The sequence below is a fragment of the Apteryx mantelli genome, chromosome 4 (genome assembly GCF_036417845.1).
Source record: "Apteryx mantelli isolate bAptMan1 chromosome 4, bAptMan1.hap1, whole genome shotgun sequence".
In the NCBI taxonomy this organism is placed as follows: Eukaryota; Metazoa; Chordata; class Aves; order Apterygiformes; family Apterygidae; genus Apteryx; species Apteryx mantelli.
This window is the reverse complement of record NC_089981.1, coordinates 84,498,416-84,511,435: the sequence shown is the minus strand read 5'-3', so window position 1 is coordinate 84,511,435 and position 13,020 is coordinate 84,498,416. Positions and strand designations below refer to the sequence as shown.

General features: G+C 48.5%; 1 protein-coding gene across 4 annotated transcripts; it reads left to right on the top strand.

Annotated features, from left to right (window-relative positions):
- The first annotated feature begins 3,261 nt into the window (after window positions 1–3,261).
- Window positions 3,262–12,695, top strand: DACT1 (dishevelled binding antagonist of beta catenin 1). 4 transcript variants are annotated; one of them, XM_067295105.1, is made up of 4 exons: window positions 3,262–3,618; window positions 5,724–5,856; window positions 7,474–7,536; window positions 10,081–12,695. In XM_067295105.1, the coding sequence occupies exons 1-4, from the start codon at window positions 3,277–3,279 to the stop codon at window positions 11,823–11,825; spliced, it is 2,283 nt and encodes a 760-aa protein (XP_067151206.1). In that variant the 5' UTR covers window positions 3,262–3,276; the 3' UTR covers window positions 11,826–12,695. The 4 variants fall into 4 exon arrangements, with proteins under 4 accessions (XP_067151206.1, XP_067151204.1, XP_067151205.1 ...); XM_067295103.1 differs by having other exon boundaries at window positions 9,967–12,695; XM_067295104.1 differs by having other exon boundaries at window positions 7,474–7,629.
- Window positions 12,696–13,020: the final 325 nt, after the last annotated feature.

Sequence of the window (13,020 nt, the reverse complement as noted above, 5' to 3'; positions counted from 1 at the left end):
TACATGTGAATGTGATAAAGGCACCTCCGGACTTTCCACTGTTTTATTAGCTTCTGAGGCCCTAGAGGGAAAGTGCACACTTGTTGCCACAGCATCTCACCGGTTCTGAGCTAGATCCCCCGTCCTGCCCCACCTCTGACTTTTGGCCCCCTCTTTCTTTCTGTCTCTTCCGAACACTTTTCCTGAGCAAGTTGTAGGGACTGTTTTATACTCATTTTCTTTGGTCTTTCTGCTGCCTTCAAACTCTGTCTTTCTGGGCTCTCCCTCCCCTTCTCTCCATGACCTTCACTCTGCTGAGCTTCATCCTAGCTCTTGCAGTCTTCTGTGGCCCTGCCCTCACGGTTGGTGGCTTAGGTCACATCTTGTTTCCCTGCTGTTATTCACATACTGTTGACATTGCTTGCTGGCTGACCACTTGCACATCTCCTTCTCCCATGCTGCCCAGCCTCCTAGTTCTCACTGCTTCTCGGGCACCTTATTACGCCTCCGCCTATGGGAGCCTCTACTTCAGACTCCCCCTCGTTTCCTCATTGCCGTTTGCAGTCACGCAGTGAGTTCGGTTCAGTGGAATCTGCTCTCTCCTCCTCACATGATGTAGGCAGTTGACTGTTTTGGCAGCGACTGTTTCTTTTCTTTCCTGTGACTGATGCGCTGGGAAGGATGAACGCAGAAATGTGAGCAAGCAGTACATGAGACGAGCAAGCGTCTTACACCCTTCAGAGTGGAAGAGGTGACTTGGGAGGGAGGAATAGGACAAAAATCTACAAAATCATAAGTGGCAAAACAAATGTGAACATTAAGATGGGAGCTATCTAGCGCTGTATTTTATGTTTGAAGGTATGTCTATGTTGCACAGTGCAAAATAGCACCAAAATAGTTGAAATAGCTTAATGTACACATTTCATGAAGCTTTGCAAACAAAATTTATATGAAACATGGAGTTACATGCAAAATCTGGCTAAAAGGGGTGAAGGAAAATGTGGGAACTCTGTGCTTCCACATCTGGAGAGTTTCTGGTACCCGCTGGGGAAAGCAGCTCTGCAGGACAACAGAGCTTTCAGCACAAGCATCCTCAGAGGGTGCAGCACGTCAAACCCCATGCAGGAGACACAGCCATGGAGCAGGCTTTAGGTCAGCAGTGGTGGCCTATAGGTTGTGGGGCAAGGACTGACTCTACTTTTGGGCTGGTTATGGCCCAGATATGCAAAATGAGTAGAGATGCAGTGGTCCAGTATGGGATTGGTTTTTATTTCCAGTTTTGCTTAGCAGCCTCGGTCAAGCCTCTTCCCTTGCGGTATCCCTTGTCTTTTCAGTGCTTGTCAGCTCCCTCTGCGGCTGCAATTTCATGGTCTCTTGGATCTGGCAGGAGCGATACTGCTCCCCAAAGAAGTGGCCCTGCCTTCTCTGGCTGCCTGTTCCTACACCGCCTCATGTCCTCCCTTTCCTACGGCTACGTCTACATTAGCAGCCAGGAGAGCACAAAGGGAGAGGATTTACCCAGCAATATAGCTGTACTAAGCACCTGCCATCCGCGCTACAGGTGTTTCAAGGGGGGTTGCTCTGGGCCGCTCTTCTGGCCCTGCAGACTGAGCGCCCGTTAATGAGCATCCATCAGCGGCTGGAGTGCTTCAGGTGTGCTCCTGCAGTACATCTCCCCCTTTTGTTTCACCCAAAATGAACTCAGTCCGTTTGTTCTCAGATCACTGTGGGATTTGAACTGAAGCGCGGCAGGCCAGAGCAATCCAGTGAGTTGATTCAAAAGGGCACTTCTAATCCAAGCTAAAATGTCAACATAGACGCACGGTGTTGACACGGCTGCGTGAAGAACCAGATCTGGGAACAGATCAAAAGCAAAAGGGAGCTTGTCTTAGCTCGGACCATCCTCTGATCTCATGTGTGTCGCCTTACATACATTTGGGTCAGCATTTAAGAGGGACTGAGGGCTGGTCATAAGCTACAGGAGAAAAGTGGATCTCCTTTCTAGAAAGCACTTTATATTGGTTTAAAATGACTGTGAAATAATGATCTTTATCAGCTGCAGGCTCCTTGGAACAGGAACCAACACCCACAATGAATAAAGTAGGTTTAGTGCATACTGCAATATACTGTCTGGTGCAAATAGCATGGGAATGGGGAGACTAATTTCATCTGAGACCTTTCAGTACCACTGTAATGCAAACAATCACAATCTTGTGAGGAACAGAGAGAGAGCAGGAAAGAGCATTTAATTGTGCCCATAATGTCTGTGAGAGCCACTGTACAGTGGGCTTACATCCTTCCAAACAAACCCCATATTGTGAAGGGCTCCCTGAGTGCTTTCTTCTTTCCTCTTCTCTTTCTCTCCACCCAGAACACGTCTGGAACTCAGTTTTTGCTCTGTTTTGCTACTAACATTTCTTTTCTTTTTTCTTCTGCGTCTGCATTTTCCCCCCTCCCTCTTTCCACAACATGCCCATTGAAAACCCTAATTGCAGATCCCAGGCTGCAATTAGTTTACGCGCTGTATGAAGTTCACCTCATTACGGCTTTTTTGGCTGGTGGACACAAATGGACTTGGAAGCAATGCCTCGCTGGTGCTCCGATCCTTGTTCCTCCGCTTTGGTCAGCACCGCGGTTCAAGGACTGCCATTTCTCTTTCTGTTTTCCACCTCTGCCCCCTGTCCCTCTCCTTCACTCCTTCATGCAGGGCTTTTTTCCCCCCCAAATACATCGCGTGTGTTCCTATTTTAGAAGCGCTGGGCCGCAGAAGCCACATGGCACCAAAACTGCGCTACCGAGGGGCCAAGACCCAGCTGCGCACCGCTGCAGAGGTCCTCGCTGCGCGCAGGGCGCTTTTTAGGGAGGCCGACGGGTAGCAGCCCGGTGCGGGGCAGGCAGGGCGAGAGGGGCTCGTCCCTGGCCCGCCTCGTCCGAACCCCGCCGGGGCCGGTGCCCGGTGCCCGGAGCCCGGAGCCCGGGGCAGGCGGCGGCGGCAGGGGGACGGCAGGGGCGCGGGGCGGGAGGAGGAGCGTCGCCCGCCGCAGGGGGAGGAGGAGGAGGAGGAGGAGGAGGAAGGCGGCCGCGGGCGTGGAGCCGCCGCCGGCCGGCGGGGAGGGAGCGCGGGGAGGCGGGCGCGGGGCGGGCGCGGGGCGGCGGCAGCCGAGGAGGGAGCCGGGCGCCCCGCGGCCCATTCGCGAGCGGCGGCGGCGGCGGCGGCGGCGGCAGCGCGGCGCTGGGGCCCCCGGGCAGGGCCCGACGGCGGCGGCGGCGGCGGCGCCCCCTCCCCGCGGCGGCACCATGAAGGCGAGCCCCGCGGTGGGAGCCGCCGCCGCGGCGGGGCCGGGGCAGCCGGGGGCGCCGCGGGAGCCCGACGCGCGCTGGCGGGAGAAGGGCGAAGCGGAGGCGGAGCGGCAGCGCACCCGCGAGCGGCTGGAGGCCACGCTGGCCGGCCTGGGCGAGCTGGAGTACCTGCGGCAGCGGCAGGAGCTGCTGGTGCGGAGCCTCCTGCTGCGGCGGCCCCCGGGCGCGGCGCCCGGCGCGCAGGGCGGCCGCGGGGAGCCGCCGGGCGAGGGGCCGCCGGCGCGCAGCCTGGAGGAGAAGTTCCTGGAGGAGAACATCCTCCTCCTGCGGAGGCAGCTGGTGAGCCGCGGGGACGGGCTGCCGGGCCGAGCCCCGCTGGAGGGGGTGGGGGTGTTGGGTGGGGGGGTCCCCGTGGGGCTCTGTCACCCCGAAGCGGCCGCCGGGACGCGCCGTCGCCGCTCGCCGCCGCTCCCCCGGCAAGGGGCGAGGAAGGGGCCGCGGCCGCGCCGCCGTTATCTCTGCGCCGTCCCGTCCCCGCGGCTTGCGACAAATAGGCGGCGGCTGGACGGGTCCCCCGCACCCCCGCGCCCGGAGGGGACCCGCCGCGGCCGCCCCCGCGGCGCCCCCGGGCCGCGAGCGGGGCTTCGCCGGGCGGCTGCGCGGCTCGGCGCGGAGCCTCCGTGCGAGGCAACGGACCCGCTGCGCTTGCCTTGAATGGAAGTTGGAAGCGAGCTGCCCGGCTGTCATCCCGGGAGTGCCCGGGCACGGTCGGGATCGGGCCCCTTAAAACATGGGATGCTTTTGTTGCCCGTGCGCTTTGCAGGCTCGTGCGGGAGGAGATGCAAGGCGGCATGAAGCCGCAGATCATTTTTCAATGGAAATAGCGTGCAGCTGTGCCTGGCGCTCTTTGTGCCTGGCTCAGCATTTGCTTTCACCGAGGGAGAAGTTGGACTGTGTGATTTATTTGCTTGATTTTTTTTCTTCTTCTTTTTTTTTTTTTTTTGCTTGTTAGCCTTTCGGTTCAGTTAATTTAGGATTATTTCTTTCTTTAAAATATAAAAATAAATGAGCTCGCTGGCTCAGAAAGGATCGGCTGCCAAACAGCCATAGGAAAGTACCGGGAATTATTACTCCAAGATCAGGATTTGTGGTAGCACTTTAATTTGTGCACTTGACATTGCAGATTTGAACCAGATGCAGCGCTCGCTGGGGGAGGGGGGACACTGGTGGCAGTAGGTGGCGCAGTGAGTTACCGCTTGAACCCGTCACCTCCGGCAGCCTGGCTTCTGTCCAGATCCCAGCTTCCATCAGAAATGTGGGAGAAGACTTGGATTGCCCCTCTGGTTCTCCAAGGACGATGTGATGCCAGCGCATCTCTTTCAACAGCCTCTCTAATACTATTAGCGTTCACTTTCCCTTTGCCCGAGGACTGGCCCACCCCAGGGGAGAGGTTGTCCTTCATTTAATGGGTTTAAAGCTAGTCTGGTTATGAGCATCAAAACTCTTTGCAATGAACGCAATAGAGCACCGTTGGGTACCGATCAAATGATGCACTTATGAAAAAGAATAAACCTTCCTCCTGCATCCACCACTCTCCCCAAAGCCAGAACGATTAAAAAGTGTATCAAACTGGTGATGTATAAGCAAAATTATAATACACACAGGGAAACTGATTGCGCTGACCATGGGTTAATGAGTGCCTTACAAAATCATTTCTTATTGCTTATTTTGTACCATCAAATTACCTTCATAAATAGCTTTAAAATTCATCTCACAGCAATTTAATATGATTATAATGGGAGAAGAGGAAGAATTACTCTTCCTTCCTGCTGCAATTGTAAAACTAATGAAAGGACTCTGATCCCAGCTCTGGGAATCTTCCTCTCTATATGGTGGAATATAAGCTTATAATAAGCCACAGAATGAGGCGGTTCCCACACTACAGGCACTTGTTGGCGGAGCTGTTTCAGCCTGTTGTGTTGAACAGATGTGATCTTAGACTAATGTCACCATGGTGGTGGAAGTCCCGTATTGCACTGGCAAAACCGTGCTTTCACTGAGCTGGCCCATTTCATGCATGCAGGTCTGGCTTTAGTGTATCCTGCAAAACACAGCGTTGTTGGTACAGCCGTGTTCCTGCAAGGAGTGCTATACCAACCTGGTGTATTGGTCTTCCTAAATTGTGGGGAATGCTCCTAGTGTGCAACTGGCTGGAAGAGGTTGGAATGAAGTGCCTGCATAGTTCTTCAGCTAAATATTTGTCCAGAGTGTTTGTCTAGATTTTCAAGGCTTTGTTCTGTGTTTTTTTTTTTTTAATTTCTTTTTTTAAGAACATTGACAAGGTATTTATAGGATGCTCAGATGGAGAAGGCTGATTGCCTTTGGAGCCCCTTCGCCCCTGCCCCGCTGACGGAGCTGATATTGTTTGTCCTGTTGTTTTCTAGAACTGCTTGAGGAGGAGGGATGCTGGTCTATTAAATCAGTTACAAGAGCTAGATAAGCAAATAAGTGATCTCCGGCTGGACGTGGAAAAAACGACGGATGAGCACCTTGAGACAGACAGTCGTCCAAGTTCAGGTAAGGCCAGTATTCAGCAAAATGGGGCCTCCCGTGGTAACTGGAATTAAACTGCTGGAAAATTTCCATGCTAGAACAGTAAATGTCTATAGCATGCTCACACTGTGATAATTAGTGCCGACTAGGGGAGTTCAGCTACCACTGGAAAGGTTTCTGTCTTTAGAGAACATATTCAGAGGAGTGTTTCAAGCCTAATTAGGTTTTTAGTGTTTGGGGCATTTCTTTTTTTTCAAGGCCCCCAGAAATTAAGTCAAAAAGTTCCAATTCTCCTGCATTTTAGGAAGGAGGTTGCAAGAAAATGATTAAAGGAAGCACCAGCAGTGGGAGAGAGATTTCACAGTTGATCTTACAGCCAGAAGGAAACAGTGAATCAAATAATTTGATCCCCCATGTTTTGAATTTCATTCCATTCTATCTGTGGTGAATGCGATAAGTCATATTTAGCTATGAGGAACCTTCCAGAGAAGCATCTAGACTTGTTCTGAAGACACTAAAAAGGGGAGAATCCACCAACTAATCACTTGCACTGTTAAAGATATTGCTTATTTCTAATTTGAATTTGACTTGTTCCAGCACTGTTTTTATATGCTTTTCTCCCATAGACTAAAGTCTTTTTTAGTACCCCGTGTTTTCTCCTTTTGGAGTTGCTATTTAGCGTAATACCCAACTTTTTTGACGAGCTAAACAGGTCAAGTTCATTAAGTCATTCGTTTTAAGGCATTTTTCCCAGCTCTTAAATAGCTTTATGGCCCCTTTCCAATTTTTAGCTTTGCTTTAAGTGTGCTGGATTCCAGAACTAGACACACCGTTCCAATATCTGCCTTAGCAGTGCCATATAGACTGGTGAAGTCATTTCCCTACTGCTACTCATTAGTCTCTTTCTACATCCAAGAATCTCATTAGCCTTTTTTGCCATATCATTAAACTTAATTGAGCTGCTTTTCAACGCTGACTAAGTCCTTTTCAGGATTATTGTTTTCCAGGATGCATCCCCATTCTCTAGATATGCCCTGAATTCCTTTATCCTAGATGTATAATTTAAATCTTACGCTAAAGACTATGCTATTTCACATTTTGCTTTAGCGGACCCAGTCTGCCAGGAAATTAAGTTTTCCATATCTGCTCATTATTTACCATTCTCCTTCTTTTGCATTATCCACAATATTGTATTTACCTCCAGAAGTTTGATGAAAGTAATGGATAGCATTGGGCCCAACACTTGGAAAATATTTTTGTAGTCAAGTAATAGCAAGAGAGTCTTTGCTGGAAGGTATAATACACTACTAAATGAGTAGGCTGGCAAACGCAGCCTGGATCTGTCTTGCTAAAATCTGAGAAATAACCCCCAACCCCTGTAAAGGTTAAAAAAAAAGTTCAAGATTTCATATGTTAACTAAAGTGCTGCTCTTCTAAGTGCTTTATTTTTAAACTGGATTCTTCATAGTAGTAAGGATATTACTAAATTGTGCACTATTTTTTGGATGACTGAATGAAATCCTATAACTGATTGCGGTACAGTAAGCCAATATAAACATCAACCTGACTGCCTTTCTAGGGGCACAAATGGTAACTTTGTATAGATGGAACTAATATAAATACAAATTCTTATTTTTATAGGGTTTTATGAGCTGAGTGATGGAGCTTCTGGATCGCTCTCCAATTCGTCTAACTCAGTCTTCAGTGAGTGTTTATCCAGTTGCCATTCTAGCACTTGCTTTTGCAGCCCTTTGGAGGCAACACTGACTATCTCAGATGGACGCCCTAAATCTGCAGGTATAGTAAAAGCAGGTCGAATACGTCATACTCCAGGAGGTGGCTTTGGCTTTGGAAATACTGCCTCAGGAGTATCTGGCTTGGATTAACCCTTCTTCTTTTCATTTGGTGTGCTGTGCTCTGAAAAGATTCCAGTGCCTATCACGTACGTGTGCCATGGGGCAGGACCATTTCTCTTCCACTCCTCCAGCCCTACGTGCGAATGTGTCACTCTAAACACATGAACGTAACACGTGAAAATATCACAGCTGCACTACCCAGTAGAGGGCAGTGGTACATACACACATAAACACATTGGTTGGCTAATTTCTCGTAATTTCCTTTAGAAAAGCATTTTTACTAAATAACAATAAGGAAAGCTACCGCAACAGCCGTGCAATATAGATGAGCCTTTGTCCTCATTAAAGTGATAGAGTAAGGCGCTAGCTACAGGTTTTACGGGGGCAGGGTGTCTATTAGTCTGTTTGCAGCAGCCCTTCTGTCATTTCTGATGGTCCTCAAGATACAGGTGACCGTGCTGAGGTGTGCTCTGCATTTATATAATATAGACAAATAGCCATCATGAGCGAAGAAAAAGCTGTTTGTCTCTTTGGCAAAGAGTCATTGAATTTCCATTGACACTAGGCCGAAGATGCAAGCCTTAGGGTGTGTGAATGTTAAATAGGAAGACCTCCCCTGTCTGTTGTCCAGAAAGGAGACATAAATAGGGCTGGTGATCAAGCATTATTGGTTGAAGTTGCAGCCGTACTGATTCAAAAGCCTTGGTTCATTCTAGGTTCTGGAGAATGCTCCTAACCATAATATTTCCAATTTCCATTCTGCTCTTCAAGGTTAACTTGATTTTTGTGAATCAAGAACAAAATAATTCAAGTTCTTCTAACCTAGAAGTGGGAAAATACAGCCTTGGATACATTCATTCTGAGATGCTGAGAACTCCTCTAAGTTATCAGAGCAGCTTGAGGTAATTCAGCATTCCCTATTGTAAGGTATATATGATGTACACAAACCATACCTAAGAAGAAAAACATGAACAAGGATTTCCAGCAGATTGTATTGTTCTTTTTTTCTGTATACATCATGAAAATCAAAACTCTTATTAAACATATTGTCCCACTCTTAGAGATGAATTTCACAAAATGGCGTGTTTCAAAGAAATGTTTTTGGCCACCCTTCCTACCTGTGATACAGAATTTAGGAAATGCAGGAGAACTGTGAGGTTATCTGAAGGAAGTTCCTGTTTCTGTTCTTCCTCTTCTCAAATCCCTGTTCTTCTCCTCCTGCCCTCCCAGCAACACCATCACTATCAGCTACTTTCATCAAAGTCTGTAGAACCTCTTTGAAATAACTCTCAGTTAAGTGACAAGCATTGAGCATTCAAGTTTGAGTACCCTGGAGGAAGTTTTTGGCCCAATGATAGAAAACAGGACTGCAAGTGATCCGGAAGGGTCATTTAGTTTGTCCCCCTACCCAAAGCAAGATCAACTTGACCTTAGAGAAATAATAATCTTAGGTGCATGGACTGAAGCCCTGCTCCTAAGGTCTCTTGTTTCCTAAGTAAATGCTGCAGCCGTTAAACCTGACTCATGCATCTCGAAAGGCACTGGATTTCTCTTACAGAACTCTCTTTGCAGAGCCAAGGCTACGATGTCAGCTGACTTGACTTGCACTCCTTGTACTTGTATGGAGAGATGAGCCTTTCTCCCATTCTTTAACCCTTTATTGCTCAAAAGGAACATCTATTGTTATTATTAATAACAACAATAAAATTAAATCTGTATTTTTTTTTCCCCCAAGATACACTTGAAAAAATCTGGAAGTGAAACCTGTCAATAAGCTAAAAGCAATTCATAAGTCAACCTGAATTTTCTAAGTTCTGCAGTCTCTTGTTAACATTTTTTGTGTTTCTTTTTGGATTTAGCAAGGTCAAATATCATAGAATTCACACACATTCAAGCCCTCAATGTGTTATACAAGTGTCTGTGTAACCATGAGAGACCATTATAGACTTCTGAGTGGCTTAGGTGTGAAATAGGAAGCCCTTTACAATCTAGGCACAATATTAGAACAAATATAAATGCTCTCATTTGGGCTGTGATTTTTATCTTTTCACCTATGTAGTTATATTGGGGCAAATCCTACATAGATAGACCCCTAGAAAAAGAGTGATATGTTTATATCGGTTGAGCTGTGTCCCTAGTTGCACCATTTGAATAGCATTGCTGCAGTTAAAACAGTACGCCGTACGTGTGAACGAGACCAGAGTCTTTGACAGCATGTGAAAAACATAGCAGAATTGTCGCCAGCAGGATCTCTAAACTCTTCTAAAATGCCTTTCAGATCTCATAGGCTGGATGGATTATAATAAGGAAGGCCAACATGAGGACCAGACTGCAGGCTCTGTCTGTTGCTCTTTGTCCACACCGCACTCAAATTCCCTCGATGTCGTTGCAGATGTACATCCAAAATACCAGTGTGATCTGGTGTCTAAAAACGGGAATGACATCTACCGGTACCCCAGCCCACTCCACGCGGTCGCTGTGCAGAGCCCCATGTTTCTTCTCCCGGTGACTGAAAACCCCCAGCGAGAAGAGGAGAGACTTGGCTGCGATATTAGCGACGTTTGCGTCGGATCCGAAACAGACTCAGGAAGAGCAGCCAATACCTTTCTCCCGCAGGGCTCCTGGCCCGCGCCGTGCCCTTCCGCCACCAAGAGGATAGATGGTTACATCTTAAGCCTGGTTCAGAAAAAGACTCATGCCGTAAGGACTAACAAACCAAGGACAAGTCTCAACGCTGACCCCACCAAAGGGATTTTGAGGCACGGAAGCATGTGTGTCCGACAGTCTGCAGCGGTGGTTTCACATACTAACGTTGTGAACCTGAAGAATTCGAAGCAAGCGTGCTTGCATTCCAGCGGGACAACTGCTTTGGACAACACGGCGTTCTCCCCGTTAAAGCAGAGGCCGAAGGAGCCGAGTGGCGAGCAGCTGGAGAGTAGAAAGATGCCTTCGCCGGCCGCTTTCCCACCCGGCGCGGTGAGCGAGCTTCAAAGCAAACACCTGCCGCGCGGTGTCAAACCGGCGCCTCCAGAGCTAAATCGGAATGCGGTACCTCCAACGGGGGACATCCCCAAGGAGAACGGCCAGCTCTTTGCTACGTCTCCTAAAGAGAGCCCGGGCAAGCCGGTGGTATCGCAGCTGGAGAATAAAGTGAGTCAGCCTCCCAAAAAAATACTGCTGAAGAGCAGCTTGCAGGTGGCTCACTCCACGTCTCCTGCCGTTGAGGAGAGGCCTCCACTGGATTTCAAAAGCGAGGGCTCTTCCTCACAGAGCCTAGACGATGGGTTGCTGGTGAATGCCCAGTACATACCGGCCCAGCAGCAAAGCATCAAGCTTCACAAAGGCACCAAAAACGTCAAGATTTTGAAAAGCTCCACCCTGAAACACAGGCCCCACCTTGTCAACGTGCTAGAAAACGGCTCTCAGACCTTGAGGGAGAAAGCCAAGCCGGTCGGCAAGAAATGTCGCTTTCCTGATGAACTGGATACAAATAGGAAACTGAAAAAGCCCTCTTCAAGGGGGAAGAGAGGCGGCGGTCTGCAGGCAGAGTCCAGCCTCCAAAGCAGGCAGGCCGGCCTACATAAGCCTGTCGTCAGGTCCCACGGGCACGGCCGAGAGGTCGTGGTCGCCAAGCCTAAACACAAGCGGGGTGACTATCGCCGGTGGAAGTCGTCGGCAGAGATCTCCTACGAGGAGGCCCTGCGGCGGGCCAGGAGGAGCCGCAGGGAAGGCGTGGGCGTCTACTCGCAAGTTCCCCTGCCTTATGTCAGCCCTTACGCCTACGTAGCTAGCGACTCGGAGTACTCGGCGGAGTGCGAGTCTCTGTTCCACTCCACCGTGGTGGACACGAGCGAGGACGAGCAGAGCAATTACACCACGAACTGCTTTGGAGACAGCGAGTCGAGCTTGAGCGAGGTGGAGTTCGTAGGGGAGAGCACAACCACCAGCGACTCGGATGAAAGCGGGGGTCTCATTTGGTCTCAGTTTGTCCAGACTCTCCCGATCCAAACGGTCACAGCTCCAGAGCTGCATGAAAATGCGGCAAAGGCCTTTGTCAAAATCAAAGCCTCCCATAACCTCAAGAAGAAAATCCTTCGCTTTCGGTCAGGCTCTCTGAAGCTGATGACAACTGTCTAGTGAAGTGACTTGGTGGAATGTATCTGTTCCTGCTTTTGGAAGCAAGGTGCTTTTGTGTACATATTTTCACAGATTTTTTTTTTTATACAAATATTTAAAACTTAAGGTAAATTATGTCACTTGTCTTCAGAACTTGGGTGGATACTAGTGCCTTTTAAGTGGAAATAAAAGACAATTATACTCGTTTTAAAAAAATAACACTGCCATTTCAGTGGTGAACAGCCTCCAGTGCATAGTATCAGAGGGCTTTGAAGAAAAAGCTAATGTTCCCGAGAATGAATATTCCTAGTTTTTCAGTTCTGGGTCTTTTACAGGATATCAACAGCATAAGGTCATAAGTTTTTAGGGGAACAGAGGGAGGGAGTGTGGGTGGTCTTAATGTTTTTGCTTGTCCCTTTCTGCTGCTCCTGTTGCCACATCTTGAACTTGTTCCTCCTGACAGTCTGGCCTGTTTTCCTCTTGCTGATTCTCTTCTTGAAACTTGCCCCTGTCCTCCCTCAACCTTCTCCCGCAAGGAAAGGGCTCCTGTTCAGTCTGTCTCTAAGGTTAAATTGCCTTCTCTGGAGTGCGCTCCACTCCTGTTTCCTGGGAGTCCCAGTGCGGACTGTGGTGTTGTTCAGAATAAACTGTTGGAGCAGCTGACCAAGGCTTAGTAACTTCAGTATATTGTGTAAAACTGCTTTTTTTTTAAAAAAAAAACCACATATGCATGTCACGTGCATGAGTATCAGTAGTTTTAATATTCCTGTTGATGTCCAATTTACTGTACATCACCAATGGCTGTTTTTATATATATCATTGTGTAAATTAATATAATACATCATATGCTGTAATAAACAGTCTGTTTTAATAGTTTTTAAAAGTTTGTTACATTGGTGCAGACCCAGTCAATGGTTTTATATCAATGTTGTCACCACTTAGGTGTCTCTTTAATGTGGCCTGTTAACATTCCCTGGAATTTAGTCATGCAGGAAATGGAGCAAGTTTAAAATGTTGCTGTGGCTTGTGCTTGAGGGAACTAGATAGTCATGGCTCCTCTTGTTTTTCTAGTAACATTTTTTAACGGCGAGATGGGATTTAGGAGCTGAGAGATATCTTCAGGTTGTTGCTTATAGGCAGCTCATGTTTCGGAGCAGATGGAAACGTAATATTAATCCTCCTTGCAAGCAGGGTGCTTGCAGACTTTGGTTGGGAC